The sequence below is a fragment of the Nestor notabilis genome, unplaced genomic scaffold, assembly GCF_000696875.1.
Source record: "Nestor notabilis isolate BGI_N333 unplaced genomic scaffold, ASM69687v1 scaffold4172, whole genome shotgun sequence".
Classification (NCBI taxonomy): Eukaryota; Metazoa; Chordata; class Aves; order Psittaciformes; family Psittacidae; genus Nestor; species Nestor notabilis.
The window spans coordinates 13337-36667 of NW_009918635.1; the positions used below are offsets into that span (position 1 = coordinate 13337).

The window sequence follows — 23331 nt, forward strand, 5'->3', positions numbered from 1 at the left end:
ACACGTGTTCATCCACAAGATTTTACTTGGAACATCTTTACTAGAAAAGCCTTTTCCTGCTGTTCTCAGTACTCCTGCTAGATGATGAGCTTCATTTATTTCATTGCCACTCACAGTAAGAGATCTTACCTTCCTACTGAATTGTCTGAAACCAAAACAGTTTTTCTAAGTCAAATGAGTTAATGATTATGGATCTCACTCTGCAAAAGCCAAAGTCCTTTTATTTACATCTGTGAAGAAAGTCCTTGAGTTTCTTTCATCTGAGTGATCTAGCTTCCACACTTGGCGCCCTTCTTGCATGTGACGTAGTGACCATTCTGGCACATGGCGCTGAGAAACTCTTAAAGAAAATAGGAAGTCAAGAACTGATCTGAACCTTGTGACCCAGGCTTTTATCTATAACAGAACAGCAAGAAAACTGTTTTCTTCCATGGTGAAGACATTTCTGGCTTCAATATAAAGAAAAGAAACTTACGCCCTTAAGCGCACACTTCAGTAAACAGGCAAGTTAGTCTCAGCTTCACAAAAAGAGGAAACTCGAAGTTACAAATGTAGTTCTGATTGCACCTGCAGAATTAGGGTTTCAGAGGCACAATCAAATAAATTAATCATAGCCACTTGCATTTTTAGCATGTGTTTATTAAAAAGAGGTGAATGACAGGCTAGCCATTAAAGATACTAAGCACCCTAAAATATAGGCTTTGAGTACAGTTTATGTAGCAAGTTTGACACAACTGTGGGCGGGTGGAATGCCCAAACGCTAGGGCAAGGGAAAGAAGGAAAAGCAGTATCAGTGTTAGAAATGGGAATCTCACTGCATGCAGATTACAATGCTAGCTCATTGCAGTGTTTTTCCTATGTGCTGCTGTGACGGGTCTAAAACTAAACAAGGATCACACATTTATGTACAGTGGAAGTGTGCTGTGTGGACAGCAATGATGGGTATTCAAATTGCCAAATTTTATTTTATTTTATTTATTTTTCTAAAGCACATTCAAGATGAATACTCAACACTTTCAAATACTGGGCACAATTTAAAGACCATCAAGACAGAACTTTTATTAAATTCAACACCAGTATTCCTAAATCCCATAAACAGCTTTGGTAACCTTAAATCATGTTGATTTGGGCTGACCTGCTCATCAGGACATTATGATTATCAAAGCTAGATTTACTGCTAGGGTTAAAGGAGCGTGGCTGTCATTTCCTCTTCCACTTTCTTTGATTCCAGGGATGCATACAACCACATAAATCCCTTTTCCTTTTATTTCCCTTTCAATATAGTGTGACAATGTGGGCATGGCCCAGGAAGAGATTTAAAACAAAAATCCTGACCCTGAGATTCTGCTTGCTGCAGACCAAAGACATCAGGAAAATCAACATGAACTCGTCAAAAGCATGCTGAAAATTCACAAAGCATGAAGGAGACAGAGCTGCAGAAATACATTTGTAACTTATTGAAAACATCAGACCCTGTGACTATGTTCAAATTGTAAATATAATGTAAGAAAGCAGCTAAGTTACCATTTGTTTAATTAATTAAAACTGACTATTTCTTTCCTATTATTTAAACACCATCACAAAGAACCTAAATGATGCTCTTTGAGTTCTTGAATTAAAATTTCTTACATCCTAACATCTGGTGTTTTTAGGAAAACACAGGAGAAAGCCCAGGAATTACAGCCCAAAAGGTAGAGTCATGCAGTTGTAGCATAACTAGAGAATTAATTAATCTCAGCTTTGCATACTATACTGATTATAGTATTTGTATTTTCAGGAAATAAGAAATAATAATTTATGTTTAGAATCCTGTAAGACCATGAAGGTAATATATATGAGTCGAGTATATATGGGACGTGGCCATGAATATCCAGACGTGTATGTGGAAACATAATGTGGATAAAAAGACAGCAAAGGAGATGGAAAAAGGGGAGAAGATTTGCAAAAGAGAGATTTGGCTCTATTTTGTTACAGATTCTAATACATCTTGTTTCATTTTTATGGCAGTGCTGTTTCTCCTGCTGGGGATAAGAAAGATGAATCCATAAGGAATCTGAAGTTGCTCTGAATCTGAACAGTTACTACTAGGTGAACAGAAAATTAGTTTCTTCATAAAGAAAGCACACATTCTTTCATGAAGAAACAGTCAATGGCATTTCATGTTATATCATCAGAGTGGGACAGACTACTTCAGGAAGCAGCTTTCATATGGGAGATGATCTGCATTTTCTCTTTGGCACATCAGTTTGTATTCTGACGAATCCAGTCATAAAGTGCTGTCACCTTAGTGTATACACCAGGACGATTGCGCCGAGCACATCCTTCACCCCAGCTCACAATACCAGCAAGGTACCATTTATTTCCCTTTCCTGTGCAGGCCAAGGGACCTCCAGAATCTCCCTAAAATGAAGGGAGTTCAGCCATTAGTGAACACACACACAGAGAACTGTAACAAAGGTTAGGTTATTCAAAGACAGTAAATTCCTGACCCTCTTTCTCAAATTACAATTTAATATTAGCATCTTATTTCTGGATAGAGTGTACCCAGCTACATGTCAAATTTATTTAATTTATTTTAACTTGTGGAAGTAGCACACTAATGGATATAAAACAACAGCAAGGAGTAGTTTTTAAAAATATTCATTGCTAATGTCTCATTACAGGATTCACGAAGTGCCTGATCACAGGTTGAATGGGGAGGGAAGACAACAGGGGTGGAAAGCAGGAATTCTGCTACCATTTGACCATAAACTGTTCACAGGTTGAAGGCAGAACTCTTATACTGTGTGTTAAATAGGAACAGAAAGATACCACACACACCCAACCAAAAAAAAAAGAATAAAACCAGGCACAATTCAGTATTATCAGCAGTTTCATAATCAGGTCTGTGCCTACATTCACAAAGAAGAGGAAGGAACAAAGACCAAGGAACGTGCTAATAAAAATTGGCTTCTCAAAGGGAACATGCAGCCCTGTAGAGCAATGTAGAAAAGTAAAAATTGCCATTTAGTTCAGTTCACAGGATCAGACTTCATTTGGACTCACAAATGCTTTGTGCCCTTCATTGTTTTAACCTTGCATGCTTTCTGCAAACACACCAGTTCACAGAACTCTGAGCACTTATGAACGCAGCTCATCTCTGCAGCTGCTCCTGATGCATACAAAGCAGTCAGCAGCCTCCAAGTTGACCCTGGGGTGTTGCTGGGGTTTATTTTCTTGGAGCTAAAACATGGAAGAGGTCAGAAGAAAGCCGTGTACCAAGAAAACGAGTAACAATAGAAAGCCTTCATCACCTAACCAAACAAAATTATCTACAAATAAGAAAAAAAGCCATGACAGTTCCTTCCCCTCTCTCAGGCTGATGTCATACTGGCAATTCTGATAATCCAAAAGGCTGATCTCAAAGTGACTTGAGATAAGGAGCTATGTAGTCTGGCCAATTAAGCAGTTAGTTCTGAAAGACCGAAGGGGCTGTATGCTGGTGGAGAGAGGACGGATCCTAAAAAGAGGAGCCAAGATCAAAGAACATCCTAGAGTGATAAGAAAACAGAGTCTGAAAGAGTAAATGTTTTACTTCTCACTGCAAGTATTACATGCTCTAAAGATGAAAGGTGTTTGGAAGCCTCACATAATCTGTGCAATACTTGCACGCCTCACATGTCCATGAAGAAATGAAACAGGTAAGGATTCCCATGAATCTGGAACTATAGCAAAAGGGTTTCAGGGTGTTTTGGAGATTTCCTGAACTGCCAAAATTATTTCTCTCTGGCACTGCACAGGAAATATACTAGTGACAGAAAATAGCAAAGATGCAGACGAAGAACTTAAAGGCAGAGGGCCAGCATGCTATGTCTCAAATACAGCATATTATGTTGGAAACTGAATTGACCAGTATGATATATAGCCATATTGGTTAAAATGTCCATCTAAACAGTCAAGGGCATTTCTTAAGCAACACATTTTTTGTAAGAACATCACATCTCTAACCCAAAATCTTTTAGCAAAACAAGTCCAAGGTCTAAAGTTATAGACAAACTGCACATAAAGTTAAGGAATAAAAAAAAGTATTGACTTAAAAATTAGAGACTCAGGAAGATTCTGCTTATAGTCTATTGCACATAAAGAGGTTTTACCTGTTACAAGCTATGATGTTGCAAAAATTTTTCTATTGCATTAAAGTAGTAAAATGTATATATTACATAAAAATTCTGTCAAATTCCACAGTCTAAGATCAGTAACACATTTCTCTCCTTTTACACAGTAACTGGTATAATAACCATGTCTGTAATTTTGCAAAGCAATGTTTCTCAAGAGATTTAAAGATTATCTAATTTCCTTCCTTATTTTGGGTACCCTTTAATTGCCATGTTGAATTAACCACACACCCTCAAGACATCTCACTTTACTACTAATGAAAAGAAAACAACAAACTACAAACAATCCACAGCTGTGAACAGTTTTCCAATGAAACAAATACTCTTTTGTGGTTTTTCTACAAGTTCTAGATTACCTGGCATGCATCAACACCACCATTAAGATTCCCTGCACACAGCATACGTGATGTGATAAGATCGTCATACAGCTTGTTGCAAACACTTTGGTTGATAAGTCTCACTTGTGCTTCCTGCAGTGTTTTGGCAAGATGACCTAGAAAAAATACAAATAGTATTGCTGAGGTTATGGAGGTTACAGATTTTTTAACAGAGCTACCACCTCAAACAAAAGAGAATTTACTCCAAGCTCAGTATCTACCCAGCTGATGACAGAAGTGTAATTCTTCCCCCATTCAATTGCTGCCTGCCCTCAGCTTTTGAAAGCTGTTGTCTACACTACCCTATAGACAGAGGCTCTCCATCCACCACCTTTCCATTTCCTTAGTCTTTATCCTTACGAGCTTGTTCTGCCAGAAAGCAGTAAAAAATTATGATTATAATATAAGATTCTACACTGGGTGACTGATTTTGAATGCCATTTCAAATTATGCTCAAGGCTTTTTCTTGTTATTTACACTATGGTTGTTTTCCAAACATTGTGCAAGTCCTACCAAATGAAATTTCTACATTCTTTTCTATCCTTTCACTTCTATGGAAGGACCTGAGGAACGAAGATAAGAGGGGAACAACAAATAATTCTAAAACATCAAGCCTGTAGGGCACAAGTGATTTTAAGAACTTAATTCTGTACTACAATATTGGCATAAGGTGTCATTGTGAATTGAATATCCTCAGTAATGCTTTGGCCCAACAGCGACCAGAACCTTTTCAGTACCTCATTCAGCTCTGAGGATGAGTTGGGAATGAAGCAGGTAAGACAGAAAAATACATTGTGTTTTTTTTTCACATGCCATTATATTGACTTTTAAATATTACCTACATCATTTGTTAAAAAGCAAGGCATTGTAAGAAGACACTAATTATAAAGACATTTGTACTTCATTAGGCTATTACTTTGTTATCTAGATTTAATACTTTTTTTAAAGGTGTATTAAGAAAGCCAGAATTACCATAGCATATGGTTTCTGATCAAACACAAGGAACTAGGACTCAGCACAATTGTGGGGACCACTGCAATTCTGAGGAGGTAAACCCAGCTTTCAAAGCTGGCTCTTGTTAAATGCTGAGACAGGGCCAAGATCCTGTGGGCTCCTCCGCCTCCCCTCTCCAACTGTTTGCTTTTATCCTGCCTCTCCACTGCAGCATGCTGCTCCAAGCTGCAGAGAGGCAAAACTCTTCATGAGGCATACATTAAATTGCCTTTGATTAAGACAAACAAACCAAAAAAGTCTTACACAATACTTCTGCACTTATTGCTGTTCATGGCCTCGTATCGTGAAACACAGTCTCAGATACAATTTCTTTCTCTGCAATAATTGCAAATCACTGTTTTCTTTAGCTGTAAGGTTGCTTATGACCTGTTCACCAGATAAAATGAGCCATTATCACAAAAATAGGCAGATTTTAGCAGACCTGTGGTCATTTGCTTGTCAATAGTCTATGACACTTGAGTACTTATAGTAGTCATTTATCACCTGCCACCCAAGCACACATTCAGAACTGACAGACTGTAGCTAAGGGGACATTTTCTAGCTTTTTATAGACCTACTAAGTAAACCAAAGGTATTTTTGTTACAACTGTATTTCATTGCCAGAGTTTAACACTAAGCCAAACTTGCAAGAAGTAAATCCAGGAAATGAACATACTATTTTCTTTTATGGCTCCCCAGCCAGTTACATAGCAGACAGTTCCATAAACAAATACTCTAGAGGTGCTGGGTAAACAAACGGGCTGTACCAGCTCATTGAAGAACACAGGAGTCTCCATTTCCAACAGGGCAATGTCATAGTCTGAGATAGAGTGGTCATACTGTGGGTGGACAACAATCCTTTTGATTGATCTCATGGCTACACGATTGTTCTTTTCAGTAATAGTATGTAAGCCCATATATGCTCTCCATCCCGAAGGAACGGAGTATCTGTAAAGAGAATGTTTTCAGAATCTCCCATTACAAAAGTAACGTGGTGTCAGTTCACTCCCTTTTATCTGATTTTCAGCATTTGATGAAATTCAACAAAACCAAAATGGATGGAGTAGAAAGATGTACTATAGTGTCCATCTCCTAAAACATTAAGTAATGTTTTTACTTACTATTTTGAAAATACTATTTTCCTGGAGCTATAAGACTAATTCCTTGCAATGCACTATGCTTTAGAAGTCAGAAAAGCTGACTCCTTGCCACAATGTCTTTTCAATTTACACTACTTAAACAGAATGCTGGTGAGTTTAACACCCCACTTATCGATAAATAGTACTTTTCTTGGGAGAAAGACCATAGCTCTACTGAGAAAATCCCTGCCTTCTTAAAAAATGGTGTTCACCCTAAATCTAACTCTATGACAGTTTAACTTCCTCATACCTCACAGACTCAGAATCCAGGAAGCAATGGGCAGCAGATACAAGCCACCTATTGGAAATAAGAGATGCACCACACACATGGCCATGTGCTCCCATCTGCAAACTTGCTTGCCAAGGCCACTTTCCAGATCTTGCATCTTCACCTCCAACAATTCTGTTCTTCTTAAACTGGTGTCTTCCACAAGCTAATAGAAATAATTTAATAAAATCTTAACAAGAACCACAAGGTCCTGTCACTTTATTATGCTTAATACATGAACTTTTATGCATACGTCTCAAAGCTGTTGGAAAAATAAGTATTTTCTTGCTTGGTAAAAAGGCAAGCGTACTTGCCCATTTTCACTGAATAGACAGGTCACGAATAAACCCTTCTTTACTTATTCTCCCTTACAGCTTTTTGAAGAGGTTACTAACTTAAAAAGATATTTAAGCACAGGTCTAAGCTGGGTTGTTTCCAAAAATTGATTTGAATAAAATCTCATATCTTCTCCCTCCTTACATATACAGCTCCTTGACTACATTTCATTCAGCAAAAAACAAACACTGAGACCTACCAGCTTACCCTAGAAGAGTGCATTGCTTGAAATAAGTCACCATAAACAGACTGGATCAGTGAATTTAAAATGAAAGAGTGCAAAATTCAACACAGACATTTTCATACAGATGTTACCAGGAGATTAATTTTTTTAATTCACATCTGATTTAATCAGGTCTTACTCCAATAATGCCTGACCCCAACACACATTCCTGACTGAGTTTCCCAAAGTCATTAATTGTTAAACAAATGTTAGCACACCACAGTTCATTTCATCAGATCCATCTGCACAGTCTCTTTTCCCGTCACACTCAGGATTTGGTTTCAGCAAGCATTTTCCATTGAGGCATTTGTATGCATAAGGGGAACAACTTTCATAGGCTGCAATAAGAGAGGGGAGACAGTGTCACATGTTTGGAGCCATGGTTTCAAATGATTAAAAAACCCTTGCATGTTCAACCTATGTGGTAAAATTTGTTCAAAGCTACATATTCCAGTCGGCTTGAAGTCGTAGTCTGTACTGGTGTAAACTGGTCCCTCTATAGAGTGGGGAAAGGGGGAATGTTCCACTTTGATTAACAATCACACTAATTTTGATCTCCACTGTTCATGGGGAAAAAGACAGAAGAGTCTCCAGCTGTTCTCACTCCCATTTCACTTAACTCTAAATTGACCAAGCTAAGCTTGCTTTAGCTTCACCAGCCCTACTGGCATTACAAATTACAAATATTCACAGCAGATGTCATCTAGAAGTCAACCTTTTTGTTTTAAAGTAAAAGTCAAGAAAATTTTGGAAGAGCTTTATACCTGCCTCCAGTAAATTTTTGGCTAAGGATTATCACAGTTTAACTATGTGGGAATCCTGACAAAGCTCAGCAATAGGCTTCTATTACTATCATTTCTATTGTCAGTTGTTTACAGTGACCTGTAAACAGTGGAAGGGATTTGTTTATTTTTCCAACAAACAAGGACATGCCCCTGGCTAGCTCAAGGACCTAAGATTCAAGTCAAGGCAAAAATTACAAAGGCAAGTCACTAGGGAGATGACAGTAGTACCAGCAAAGCCTGTAACCATGGTGGATCTACAGTAAAAGAGACCATGCATGTGGCAAAGGGCAGAAGTCCCAAAGCTATGATGTCTCTCTCCTTTCATTATTTAGTACTGATCTGGCTGTTGTTTGGAGAAAGTGCTTTTCTAACAGAATCACCAGCAAGCTGTGGTTAGGTCATCTAACTAAAATCACTGTAAGCTTGGGTTTTGCTTCATTAATTTCTTGTCTAGACTCTCCTATGAACTAGTTATATTCTACTTGGTTTTGGTTTTTTTTTTTCACTATTACGAAACTTGTACTTTATGCTATGAAAAAATATATAGAAATACTACATTTATCCATTAAAATAAGCATATTCTTGCCTCTGCTTTCCACCATCTTTTGGAAAATAGCTAAAAGGATATACTTACAGCAGTTGTTTTCATCACTGTCCTCCCCACAGCTGTCATCATCTTTACAAGTCTTATATTGGTGCTTACACTTCCCATCACCACAGTTCAACCATTCTGGATTACAACCTGAAGAAGAAAAGTCTGTAAATGTTTTATAATCACAATAGCTGCCTAGCAGCTCTATGCTACACTCCCTACCAGAGGTCACCTTTATGATACTGCGCCATCTCTGCCAGACATTAGTTTATTTTGGTTTTGATAGCCTCCAGTGACAGAGAGCCTTATTGCGTTACCTAACTTGTGCTGCACTGTCTGACCTTGGATTACCTTCTGGTCAATCTTTCTGGCAGCTCTTCATTGTTCCCTATCTTCTTGGGTGTTCAGTGCCCAGTCTGGATACAGTACTCTAGCTGAAGCTTTCCCACTGGTGACTGGGAAGATCTAGCATGGCACTTTAACAAAACCCCAACAAATCCAAGCAACAAAACATCAAACAAACACAAAACACAGAAAACTGTGTAACTAACTCTGCGACTTTCAAATCAGCTTTTGAGCTATTGTCATCCCCCAGCCATTTTTCAGCTGAAAAAGCAGCTTAAGGAATCCACATGTGTATTTGATTACCTAACTTCAGTTCTTGTCTTTATTGAATGGAATATAATTTTCTCCATATACATTCTCCAGCTTGTCAGGATCATCTGTAAATACATCCCTCTCACATACATCCCTCTTTCTGTGATGTGGCACTTTTCCTATTTCACAAGAATCTTCTCTAATTTATCACTTGGATCACTAACAGAAAATATGAGATGTCTTAGAACAGACACTGGCAGAATGACAATAATAATATGCTTCCATTTTGGTAGAGTCATTGGCAATCATGCTGTGGAAACAGCTTTGCATATTTTTTTCTCACAGTGCTTCCTTTACTTACTGATAAGTTTGTCACACAAAACAGTGTCAAAGTACAACTTCTGCTTTATTTATCTTCTCACAGCAGAGAACTAAAACAAAGTAAAAACCTTCATGATGGTTTTTAATACCTATTTCAGTGTTTACAAGTAGTTTACTTTGACTACTTGTTGCTTTAAAAACTCTTCCTGGTTTTTTCTATTCTCCCACTCTTTAAAGAAACACATTACTCAGCCTCTTGTCCAGGCTTTTAGATCTTCACCCACGTCCTTCATGTGATCTTAAAGATAGCTGCCAATATTTTAGAGGTCATTCCAGCAGTCTCTAAGCTTCCTGGAAGAAACTGTTTTCAGGAGAGCACAAACGAGAAATAGTTGCCCTACCACAGTCTAATTCATCACTACCATCTGAGCAGCCTTTCCAGGTTTAAGACCGATTGCTTGAAAGAATGCATGTTCTATCTGCACATTTAAAGACAAGCCAGAAAAATAAGAAATTAATGGCACTGAAAACGTTGTTGCAGTCTAAATGCATTAACACAGAACCGTACCATGAAAAAATATTAAAATGGCTATTAAAAAGCAAAGCTAGGTGTCATTCTTAAACACATTTGTCCCACTTTTATTTAATCAGTTCCAATCTGGAGTCATTTAGTCCTCCTCACTGCCTTGCATGTGATGCTGGTGGGAGGAAAGCAGACACTACACAGCCAGCACTAGCTCAAAGCAGGAGTCTCTCTAGTGTTCTTTTCTGAAGTTATTCAGCTGATGGTTGGCATTTGCTTTCCAGTTCAACTCAGAGCACTGCCTGTGATTTTTAATAATTGTGCTTTGGTAGGCTTTCGACAATGGGAAGAATCTAATCTGAGGTGGGTGACTGCAGGTACTAAAGATGTGGGAGAAAATTATTCACCCCCAACTCCCTTACTATTGTTACAGGCGAGGCTATCATGGAAGACCAGTGCTCTCAACACATTCTGCTCTCTCAGATAGCCCTCCACAAATGTCTTTACTACATCAACTTAATACTGACACATCACAGCTAGTCTATGCCTCCTGGTGGGCCTTAATGTAGGCCCTTAAGTTTGAGACTAAGGATTAAGTACATGACTTTGTGTCACCTCATTGCTGGCTCAGTGCTAGAAATGGAGCAGAGCACACCAAAAGTAAAGGCATTTTTGAGGCAGTAAGCACAGTAACAATGGGACATAACACAGTTTGTAACTTTTTCCGTTAGAAAGAGACACAAGTTGGTAGAAAAAGAAATCCCTGATAATATGAGTCCTATAGAATGACTGACTACAGAATCTGCCACTTATTTCTAATGAAAGGCATGAAGCAAGAATCTATTCTAGAGACCTTAGTACATAAATACTTCTAAGTCAGCAACGAACAGGACTATACTCAGTCTAGCTGAGGAGCTGAAGAGGTTTCACAAAGTGAACTGATCTCTTGAAATCACAGAGAGCTTTAGCTACCTAGACATTAATTGGGTAAAGGAAAGAGAAGTCATTTGCAAATAATACATTGCAGATGTATCTTTTCTAAGAAATATCACAAGTAAATATGTGTATCTATCTCCTGAAAATCCCTCTTCTACCTTCTGGAAGTGCCCTCAAAAAAATCTAACATTTATTCAAAAGTGAAGAGCCAGGAGTCAGGAAAGGGGTGTAAGAAACCCAATCATCTTTCTACAACACCTGCAAGCAAGGGGTCCTCCTTGACTCTCAATGAAAACTTACATAGTTTGTCTAAATCTAGAAGCTGATCCAAAACATGCTGAGTTGTGATTTTAAAAAGGAGATGAACTATTCATTGTTAACTTCTGCTGGCAGAAGAGTCACACTTAGAGGCTCTCTGCTATGCTATTTTCATGTTGCAGCTTGGCTATTTTTAAGATGTTAGCAAAATGACAAATAATTAGATCCAGAGAAATTGGGAAATTTTACTTCCGATTTTACAGAACTGTGAAAAGTTAGAAAATAAATACTAACTTTTAAAAGCATCTTTTACATAATTTTGTACATTTATATGTTCAGTTAGATACATAATAGAATTTTAAACATTTGTCTCTTGCAATTAGGTTAAGAAAAAAGGCAGGTTGATTCCTATGTGGCCGGTCAAGGTTTCTTGAAGGTTTCTCCTTAAAAAATAAAGCACATGCTTATTCACTTACGGTCTGTGTGACTGAAGGCTTTGTATTCAATATAAAACCCTCTGTGGGTAACCAGTTCATCAGAATGGAACTTGATTGCGACAGAATAACCATATTCTCTGTTTCTGTTGTTTTCAGGAAGAGCTTTGCAGTATCTAGTCAGGCAAAAGTGAGAGTAATCAATTTCTAACCAAACTGACCATTAAAATACAGTTGCCTCTCCTTTTAATGAAGGGTATCAATGCCAAAAGCTTTAAAATAATAAAGATCATCTATCTTTTAGTGTTAAAACATCACAACAGAAGTATTAGAAAGCCTACTTACAAATGCCTTCCACTCCACAACTTTTCTGGGACAAGTAGACTTTGAAACAAAATACAGCAAGATGACACATGTCAGAATCTACCTTAGAAATACAGACCACTTTGAAGCATGCTTAGGCTCAGATTGCAGCAAACCCAAATGCTACAAATCCAGTAATAGAATATGGAATCATACAGCCCAATCCAAGTGCTGCTGCTGGTTTCAATATACTCTGAATAGTGGTTTTTGAGGTTTTATGTTTGCTGTTTGTTTGGGTTTTTGGGAGGCATGAGGTTTTTTGTTTTATTTTAAGCACACACATTGCAATTCATCTTGTTTACAGAAAAAAATATCATCACTGAACAGTAAGTAGTACAGAAAATGGAACTTCAGATGACACAAGCTCTTCCCAAACGTCAAGACCATTGCCAGGAATTTACAGTTCAGCTGCAACTGCATAAACCCCCAGTTTTCTGTGTCATTTCTCTTAAGAGGAACAATAAAGTACGTGCCTAACACTGTAGAAAAAGTAGGATGCTTAAATTAATGTAATGACAAGATATTTTCAGTACTAGGACAGGATTAAGAACATTATTCTGCTGAAATTCAGTGGAAGCATCACAGTTTTTGTTGAAATTTATCTTTCTGTGCTGGAAGTGGTGAGACATTTTTTTCTTAAGTATAGTATGTTGCTCAGAACATTGAAGTGCAAATTAATACGTCAGAAAATAGTGTATTTACTCACCTAACCCCATCAATTTCTAACCAGTCTTTATCACATTTACTGGACCCTGGAGACTTCTCTTGAATTTGTATTATGAGGATTTTTAATGAGAGCTTGTAGCCAGGCAGTGGTGCCTAAAAATCAAAGGATGAATATCCTGACACACACATCCAAAAATGAAAAGGCCTGTGCTTCTAAGATGGTAAATCTTGTTTTACTTATTATCAGATTGAAAATACTGCATTTTTATTATGCAAATCATCACCTTTGAAGAACCAAAATACTTCCCTATTTTACACATGTATAGAAATCTTTTTAGATCCAAATTCTTTGGCCAGACTGTGCCAGATAAAGAAGTGTAAGCCTTCCTGCAGTCAGCACAAAGCACAATATTTGAGGTTCATGTTATGTTTGTACTGACATGAGTTCCAGTAGGTTAAGTAAGAGATTTAAGATATCTATGGCATTGGCTATGACCTCTTCACTTTAGAAAGCCTTTTTCTTCCCTTTCCTGCATATAGGTGAGAGTTTTATGCTACAAGCTGCTAATAATTTTCATTGAGCAGGTGAAAGGTAGAGACTTTTGGCAACTCATAGACATGAAGAGCATCCTTTTCCAGGGAAAGTCAAAAAAAGTAGTTAAATGCTTAATGGAGCAATGTATAAACACACCAGGAAGTTGGTGGAAATCGTGAGCAGTTTCTAAGTCCAGCCACAGGGCTTTCTGGAAAGCCAGAGCTGAATTTATGAGCCAGAGAAGGTCCTGTTTCTGCAGACTTCAGGGAAATACAGTGCAATATCCATCATTTGTGGCAGGATTTACATGAACATTTTTTTTGTTTCTGGCATAGAAGCAAAGCCCTGATTACTAGCAATTTTCTCTGACTGCTAGGAGTTGTCATCTTACCGATTACTTTGTTTCTGTTATGAATGATACTGAAACTTTTGGAAGCTGGCAATTTCTCCTTCCTATAGCTGCCATATTGTACATAAGACAGGGAAAAAAATGTGTGCCTGAGAAGAAGTCAGGTGTAGCAGTCTTAGTATGGTTGCCCTCCATTTCGCCCACAACAAAAGCCATTTCTCTCAATTTTATATCACATAAAGCAAAGTCATCACTAGGTGAGTGCTCAGCACTTACTCTGATGATCCAGCTGCAGTCAATGTTTGGTGGGTAGTAACTTGGGTAATAAGGGGAACTCAGTGTCCCATTCCAGGAAATATAATGACCACCACACACTGGGGGAGAAATACATCAGCAAGGAACAGTTATCTCAGCTGGGATAAAGTGCAGATCCTACTTCACTTGCTAGGACCTCCTCTTTGTACAGAAACAGAAACATCAGTTGTGACAGTATTACAGGATTAATACCGTATTTTGCCTGTGTTAACAGAAAATCACGTAACTTCCACTTCCCCATCATAGTGTATTTCTCTTATCTTTGGACCAAATTACAATAAAAGATAAATACAAAACATCTCTGACTGAAGGTTTTGGGGTTTTTTTTGTTTTTGTTTAAAAAACCCCTTCTTTTGTGGTAGGTGGAAGCAGCAATGAAATGTGGACACAACAGACCTCACCCTTCCAATTTACTTCTGACCTTTCTGCTGACTTTTTCAAAAACTAAAAAGCAATCAGCCCAAAGTGAAACCTCTGATTTACTTCATATGAACCAGGGAGTGTGTGTGTCAGTTCTCAGTCTGAAAATTCATGCCACATTTGAACAGTATCTATCTCTGAGGTTTTATTTTCTATCAAGGTCTCTCTTACATAACCAGTCTTTAGTGCCTTTGGTTCCCCTTAGGTAACATAGTAAACGCAAACATGAATATAACAGAAAATAGAGACAACTTCGAAAACAGCAAGATTTTGTGGTGAATGCTGGGCTACACATCATTTGGAGTGCCCATCGCCAGAACAATGAAACAATTTTAATTTGTAATGTGCATGGGATAAGTATTTGCCTAAGCAGAGACAGAAGCTGAAATGTGTAATTTGGAGAAGTTTATCCACTATAATTTGTTCCACAAGTTAAAAAATAGTCACTTGATCAATTGAGAAAATTCTTTCACTTAGACCTCTCCAAAAAACTGTGGCTAACTTTTCACTCATAAAGCTCCTATACCTCCTGTAAAGTACTACAATTTATTGTTATTCAAAATATTTCACTAATCACCCAGAACTACTGAAAAATTCATAGTACTCCATAGGCTTGGAATATACTGCTTGGGTCTTGAATACACTTTTCTTAACTGCATATGTACACTGTACATATATAGTTAACTACACTGAACAGTCCTTTCAGAGAAAGATCAGACGCATTAGAAACATTTGCTCTTGTTTTCCATTTTCATTAAAAACACATCCCTGACCTGGGGATGGATTGCCAAAACTGATAGAAGTGCTGTTCTGTCACTTTGGCTATCTAGCTTTGCCTAAACATATAATGCCTGTAGTGCTATCTGGTCGGCTGCTCTGCTGCCATTGCTCAGTGTTAGCATGTACTAAGAGTAATGTCTGGACATTTTTTGAGTGGATCAGAATGATAATTCCATGACTTACATGCCATCCTTCCCTCTCCCCAAATATGCTCAGGCAATATCGACTTTTTTTTTTTGTTTAGAGACAACAAAAGCAATAAGTGTGCTTACATCAGATGCTTGTTTCTATTAATTACTTACTGATTTTAGGAACAGCTTGAAAGTGAGCTTTTAAAATGCTGCTTTCTTCTCTTTGGTCCAGTGAAAAGGTAAGCAACATTACATTACTTGACGAAGTTAAACGTACAACAGGAGGAGTCCAGGCCCCAGGTCCGCACCATCTGAAATATTCCAAAAATTGCATCAAAAACCCCAACCAAACAAAACCAAAAGAAAACATTTCCCACATTCCAGTCATTTTTGCTGAGAAACTGGGCAGAAGTAACACTCATCTGGTTATCTGTTATTTCAGAAGCATTCCACTGGCTACCACTTCCTTTTTAATATTTCACCCAATTGATCGTACACAAGACACTAGTTTCCCAGCCCTGAGGCTTAGTCACTCTGGGTGAACAGCACACACATTCTTGCCTAACAGGTGCCCTGGAATTTTCCAACCTGTAGAAGCATCAAAAAGGCAGTGACAGATTATGTTACTTCAGCAGTTACAGTGACACCGAGTAGTTGGTAGCACTGAAAAGGCAACAAGTGCCAGTGCAGCAGCGTTGAGCAGTATCTATGCAATAGATAACAAGCCCAAAGCATTTACAGCCTATTAACGTTCAGCCTGGTTTCACACCACAAATGGTGTCACGCAAGAAGTGAAGCCCCATGCATGGCAACTATTTCTTCTTATTCTTTTTCTTTTGTTTAAATAATAATAAGCTAATTTATATCCCAAACCTTGAAAACTAACTACCATTTGTAATTTGAGATGTTCTTTCTCGCATCTGTAAATTCACCTTTATATTTATTCCATTCTGAAATTCACAGTATGTTTTGGATTTCTTTTAACAAATCTACAAAGCTGTGTGAAAAAAACCTAAGTTTTCTCTTTTTCTATGCATAGCAAACGAAAGCAATTAAGGTTAGATCTCACAATAGCAGAGAATTTCCATCACATCGCTGCATCAGGTTATTTGACATCACCAAGATCCAGAGAAACAGCATTACAACAATTTTTTAAACTTTAAACTAAAAGTAGTCATCTTTGGCTTTAGCTGACCATTCCCTGCTCCTGTTTCACATGAGACACTAGACAATGGATCTATGATTTGTCTCTTTCACAGACATTATTAAATACTTTTTATCATAATACCTGTAAAATCCTTTACAAAAATTACATTTTGAGTCCCCTTTGCACTGCTATGTTTAAGTCTTTATATGCTACCCAGTTGACAGCCTGGCTTTCCTTGTAGCTGTACCTCTCATCACAGTATCATCAAAATAATAAGGCAAGCACATATGAGAAGAGTTGTCTACATGAGATGTCTACCTTTACAGTACATCTCACAATCTCAGCTCACTCACACTTTAGTATTTGTCACTGAACAACTCTATTGCTGCAGTTTACAGAAACTGGTGAGAATCATTTTAGTCACTATGTATGATCCTAGACCTGAACATCAGGGAATAATGGCTATAACACAGTAATTTCTTGCTGTCATGAATATTGGAAATGATATTATTACTTCTACTGCATTTGTCCAAAGTATGTCACTAGCTGCTTGTAGCTTAAGTAGAAAATTAATAAGCTTATGCAAAACCACACATAGCTAAGGTGGCAACAAAAGTAACCAAAAAAAGTCAGCTTTTTTGGAGGTACCATTAGGCTTTTAACAGAATTTAAATCATCAGATTCTTTTCTGGTTCTTTGATAGACAGACATCAATGCACATTCTTGAGCTTTCTGTCTCATAGCTTACTGCACTGATGTTCTCTGAACATGTTACATCATACACCTGTATTGGTTTTGCTAGCTTCCAGGTGCTTACATGCATATGGCCAACATTTCTGATTCCTAAAAAGCAGAGCCATTGCTAATAATGTGCAACAGATTAACAGTCCCATAATCAGCAGCAGAGCAGATGTAGCCCATCATCAGGAACAGGATTCTCCATGCTATGCTACAGTCTGAGACTAACTCCTTACAAAACCCCTGTGTTCACTTCCATGGCTGTCCTTCTGACTCCACCAACAATGACAAGCTCTTGTGTCTTGTTGTTTAAGGAGAGAAATAAGTCTGTTACCTTCTCAAGTAAGTAAAAGTACTAGTAAGTCAGCGCGTTTCAGACACTCCTAACTGAACCTGCATGCTCAGCTAGCCTCTTCCTGAAAGTTCTTTAAAATAAATGATAAAAAATATCCCGCCTTGAAACCATCTAACCTCAGGTTCTAAAATTTACTTATTGATTTTGTTAATGAAGACAGGTTCATGGTGGTTAACATGTCCATATGTGAGATTTTACTGTGGAAAGTGGGAGCCATGTGGCTACTGAAGGTTAAATATCAACTGATTTCGCTTATGCAAATGGACTACACAACAACTCTGAGAATGGAGCCTTCCACAGACACAATACCCCTGTTATGATTAGGGATTTGCTATGACTGGACTGCTATAAAATAAGTCTATTACTTTCTAAAAGTACTAGAATACTGAAAAAGAAAGAAAAAGCATCTTTTTGAGTTACAACATTATGAAATAAAAACTATTAAAGACTAATCATAATATAGAATAAGACCCACAGAAATTCATAACAGGCTTCCCAGGGAAGTGGTCAGTTCCCTGTTAGAGTTCAAGTTGCATCTGGGCAATGGTCTTAGTCATATTGTTTAGCTTTAGGTAGTCCTGTAAGGTTCAGGGAGTTGGACTTGATCCTTACAGGCCTCTTCCAACTCCAGATATCCTATTATTCTACTTCACTGCAGGGAGGAGAGATAATACAGAAGATCTTGTTATTGCCATATATGAGATTTTTGATTAAGTTATACTTGGAGTCTTACATTTTGGAAGCCTTTTTAATATCAATTTGATATCACTACAGTTTCAGAGAGTTTCTGTACAGCTCAATAAAACATCTTTTCTCTGTACTATCATACCTTGTAATGATCTTGTTCTGCAGAGGAAGAAGGAAATCATATGCTGATAAATGGTGTGATACGCAGCTCTCTGGAGTGACACCATGCAAAGTGACAACTACCAGTCTCACCACATAGTTAGAAGGAACTCGAAGCCTCCATTGATAAAAAGACTTTTTGGGATTCATCAGAGTTAGAGTCCTGTTGTTACCTGGCTTGGCATACAGGTCAAAGGATGCTGCTATACAAAAAAAGCTAGGTCAGTGGCTGAAAAAACTGTTAAGTTGAAAGATAAAATATTAGGTAAAATTTCAGAATAGGTGGCAACAACTGCCTACCCACGCTTCTTGACCACTCTAATATTTTTTTATCCTTTGCAACTCTGTCCCCTTTTCCCTACCAGGCTGCATCACCTTCTGCTCTGGCCGTGGAAGTTCAATATCTCACCACCAGCAGCTCATCGCACACTCAGCAATCAGGAGGGGATTGGGCTGCAGCTGCTACATCTGTGCTTGAAACCTACTGCTGCCCTTGCCATTTTCTCTTCATGTCTCTCCATGCAATGTGAACATTAAGTACATAAAGTCAGTCTCAAGGTGTGCTTGATATGGAGAAATCAGGTAAAGTTAATTAAAGCTCCATAGTACTTGACTGGTCACTAAGTATGTACAACCAAAATTATCTAGCCACAAAGCAAATAAATTATGTATAATTCTATATAATAGCTTTTTAAAAGATGCCAAGTAAAGGAGCTGCACCTCATTGCAATTCAGCGGGAACTATTAAGTTTCAACCATTCTAGTCAGAACATGAGAACAAAAGCTGTAAGGTATTTTCATCCAAGCTTTTATTTGGAACACAGGCCAGAGAGATCCTTGGTCTGGTTTTGTCTGTAGGCCCTACAGATACAAGAATAACTGGGAAACTGCCATTTTTCTGTTACAGGATTTTTTCCCCCAAAGTGATATCAGTTGGGATTGAGGCATTATTACCTGATTTTAGCATCACATCATATTCTGTGGAATCTGAAACTGAAATTTAATAACTATCAGCCACACAAGCCAAAGACACAAACAGGAGAAAGAAAAATAGACAGAATAGGTATTAAATGACAGGTACATTGTTACCAAAAAGCTCCATCATAACAAGATCAGAATCTTCCTCCCCAGAAGAACTGAACATCTGAGCTGCTTGTTTACCACTGATTCCCTTTTGTTCCACTGGGGTTAATTTTTTAAAAGAAGCAATCACATCTTGTGGTGCCCAGAATGTATTCCAGTAGTAAGCTCGAAGTCCACACTCTCCTTCACTGCAGAGAGAAAAAAATGTTTCATAAATAGACTATAAATAGTATTTTGGACATGCTTTCCACTGGTCTGCATTTTTTACTTTCACGATTTCATAGCCAGTTGAACTGCTGTGCAAAGAATTGCAGCTGAAAACAGTGGCAAAAAGCTCTCTTGTTTAACAATTGTTTTTTCTATATAGCAGAAATGCTTTGGAAATATGCTGCTTAAACAGTTACATCCTGACACTGAAACCTACACCTCACAGCAAATCCTTGCAACATTTTTTATGGAATAGGATGTTTCCATCCTCGATATATAATTATATACTTTTAATATCATATTACAGATGCAGACACGTTTTGCCTTAATATTCTTTAACTGTGGCACCATATGACAATATAATTTTATGCTCGTACATACGTTTCACATAATTCTTGTTGAAATAGACAATAGGTATGTGTACATATGCAAAGTATTACTTAAATGATAAAAAGAGACATTCTATCACACTCCTTTTAAAATGGCCTATGGACTGAACTTCCAGAAGTTTTCAGAGACTACCAAAACAATAGTAGCTCAGCGTATTCACATTTCTCACCAGGAGCTTAAGTAGAGTGCCCTGCCTAAAATTATACTTCTAATTTTTGTTTTGAGAGGTTAAAAAGGAACTTAATTTAAATAGAAAATACCAATACAAGATTCTGCAAGTGGTCAAGGAAATTAATTGTAATTTCAAAAATCAAAATCAAAAGTAGATAAACAAACTGCAAAGGAATCCATAAGCCAAGGAACAAATAATCAGACTTCATTTCTCTCACTGATTCCATAGTGCAATACAGAATTCACGCTGTTACCTTAGCTCTTAACTTACACACTTACTTAGGTGCATCTCTGAAGTTTTCATTATCTGTTGTAGAGGTCTGCAACGTTCTTCAAGATAACTCATTTAAAATATTGCAACTGAATATCTCAAATTTATACCATATGCAGGAACAGTACCCACCTGAAAGCAGCCACTACAGACTTCAAGTAATACTTTCCCAAGAAGGAAGGTTCATATGTTTCTGCAAACTGTTAAGCAATAGTAAAAGAAAATGTAAAGCATTACATTTTAGTGTCAATACCATCTCCTATGCTATAAAATACATCTTTTTCCTCCTTTCCTCTTCCTCACCCCCCATATTACAAGCACTACCTGTAATTTTCACATAATGTATCAAACAAATCAGAAATGCGCTTTCATTTCCACTAAAACCAAAACCTTTTGAGATACGTAACATTTCAAGACCATTGAGACAGCTCTTGAGAATTAGCCATCAAAAAGAAGCCTTTATGAATATCTTTGGATTTTTGTTTCAGTCTTTAAATTTCTAGCATATAATCTGGACATGAGCAACTTGTATTGGCTCTGCACAAAGTGGCCTTGAGACACTAGACTTGGGTTTTGGGGAAGTACAGGCTAACAGGGAACTGCTTAGTGTTTAAGACTGTTGTTCACACGTACCCAGGAATAGTTTTGATCTCACAAATAGGAAGCATTGTTGTGGGGAATAAGGAAGACAAAGCAAAAAGTTAAACTTTGAATTGGAGATACATTTAAAAAAAAAAAACAAAAACAAAAAAAAATGCCAAACCAAACCAAAAAAAAAAAAAAGAAAAAAGAAAAAAAAGAGTAAACCAAACCAGAAAATACACTCTAAATTCCTGAAGAAGATTTTGTCCATAACCTCAAAACTCTCAGGTTTTATTACCTACGTATTAAAAAACGCAGCTCTCTAGCTACATTCTTAAAACTGTACACCATTTAGGCACATTCTAGCTTTAGATTTACTATTTTAAAGGAAGAAAAACCCTATGTGACTAACTGGAGTATTCTCCTCATTCCCAGTCTGATTCTGTAATAAATATTTTTAAGTTACTGTTATACTTATGTGGGAACTTACATAATTTTGGATCACTTCTGCTTGCAGGAGGAATTTCTGTGACTTTGGATCATTGAGGTCACTTGTGTAAGTCACATTAGGAATTTCTACACTTCCACCAATATAAATAAAGGAGAAAGCTGGAGCTGAGAAAAAGGATAAAAAAATTAGCACAGCTAATAACATTACGAAAAAAATTCCAGAACAAGAGGCTTGAAGAAGCATGTATTTGTCCTTGGTATCCTTAGGTATTAGTTCTTAAAAGAAACTTCCAATAATAGCCAGAGTGCTAAGTCAGCCCCAAGGAGAGGAATGAGGTACAGGTTCAGACAGGCATTTCTACTAGGAAGCTTCAATTGTTAAAATTCCATTTACTGCAGTGCTCTCCTCCTGAAGAGATTCGGTTTTTAATGGCTGTTTGTTGAAATCTGGAGAGGAGCGTACATAATCTACCTACCCATTCTGTTTGGAAAAAGCGAGTAGAAGGTAGACAGTTAATTCCCGTCTGCTCTTGGGAAAGTTATGACAACAATGGTATTCACAAGAGACACGGAAAAAGTTTAGAGATAAAATACATACCTTTGTTATTCTTGTGCAGCTACCATCTGGTAATTATTGTGCATTTTGTTGCTTTAGCAAAGACATTAAGGAGAAGGGAAAGTGAGTAGTTTATACACACATTATGTGCTTAGCTGTTTCAAGCAGAGCTTTTCCATAGTAATCATTTACACAGCGCAAAAATACCCATCCCATCCAGATCATGCTGGGGAGTAACACTTACAGAATGAGTAGTGCAGGTCTAGTATGGCTACTGTAAGTATTAAAAAAACTATAGGTAATATTCCTAGAAGCCATCTTCTCCAGAAACATGACTTCATCCATTTGAAGAAACAGTACTTCTGACACAAGCCTTCTTGGTAGGCTGGGCAGTAGCGAATATGCAGACTTTCCTAGAGAAAGACACAGGAAGGCATCAGTAAGATAACAAAAGAAGAGCTATTGTACGGTATATTTACCTGTTTAGTTTTTTAAAGAGGTTTAAACTGAGTTAATATATCATGTTATCAGCTCTGTCACACATGAAACCCACATTTCTCTGCTGCTTGTTTGCGGCATGCGTTTCAAGCTATGTAAGCAAGGGGAAAAACTGCTATCACTTTGGTTAGGAACAATTTGCATATGAAGAGCAGAGGTGAATACACACTAGAGTAGGCAAAGAGATCATTTACTGCTTTTCTACTGTAAAACTTAGCTGGTGTCTCTTACCTGCCCCGCAGTCTGCTCAGAACTGTATGGAGCTGGTATGCTGTACACGGAAACCCGGCTGGAGGGGAAAGCTCCTATCATGATGCCTTGACAAATGCCTTTTGACTAACCTAATAACAGAAACCTAAATGAACCTCATTTCTTCAACATAACCCAGAAAATAACGCTCCTCTCCCCACTATGCACACCAGGCTTCTCTCATTTCACCTTTGCCATACTGCTTGAAGCTGGGGCCAGCTGATCTGCAATCAAAGAAGGCGGGGAGGAGAAGTTACCACCACTGTAACTCTTTGTTTTCCTAACTGGCTAAG

At 37.7% G+C, this 23331-nt stretch overlaps 1 protein-coding gene across 1 annotated transcript; it reads right to left on the reverse strand.

Moving 5' to 3' along the window:
* Positions 1 to 2241: 2241 nt before the first annotated feature.
* On the reverse strand, positions 2242 to 23101 carry LOC104402046 (suppressor of tumorigenicity 14 protein-like). The gene is made up of 17 exons (XM_010009813.1): positions 23021 to 23101; positions 22536 to 22704; positions 21776 to 21900; positions 20836 to 20903; positions 19671 to 19852; positions 19536 to 19574; positions 18565 to 18784; positions 15667 to 15806; positions 14126 to 14223; positions 13006 to 13118; positions 11979 to 12112; positions 8910 to 9017; positions 7709 to 7828; positions 6914 to 7097; positions 6201 to 6472; positions 4511 to 4647; positions 2242 to 2400 (listed from the first exon to the last, which is right to left on the reverse strand). Exons 1-17 carry the CDS (start codon positions 23099 to 23101, stop codon positions 2242 to 2244), a joined length of 2349 nt encoding a protein of 782 aa, XP_010008115.1.
* Positions 23102 to 23331: the final 230 nt, after the last annotated feature.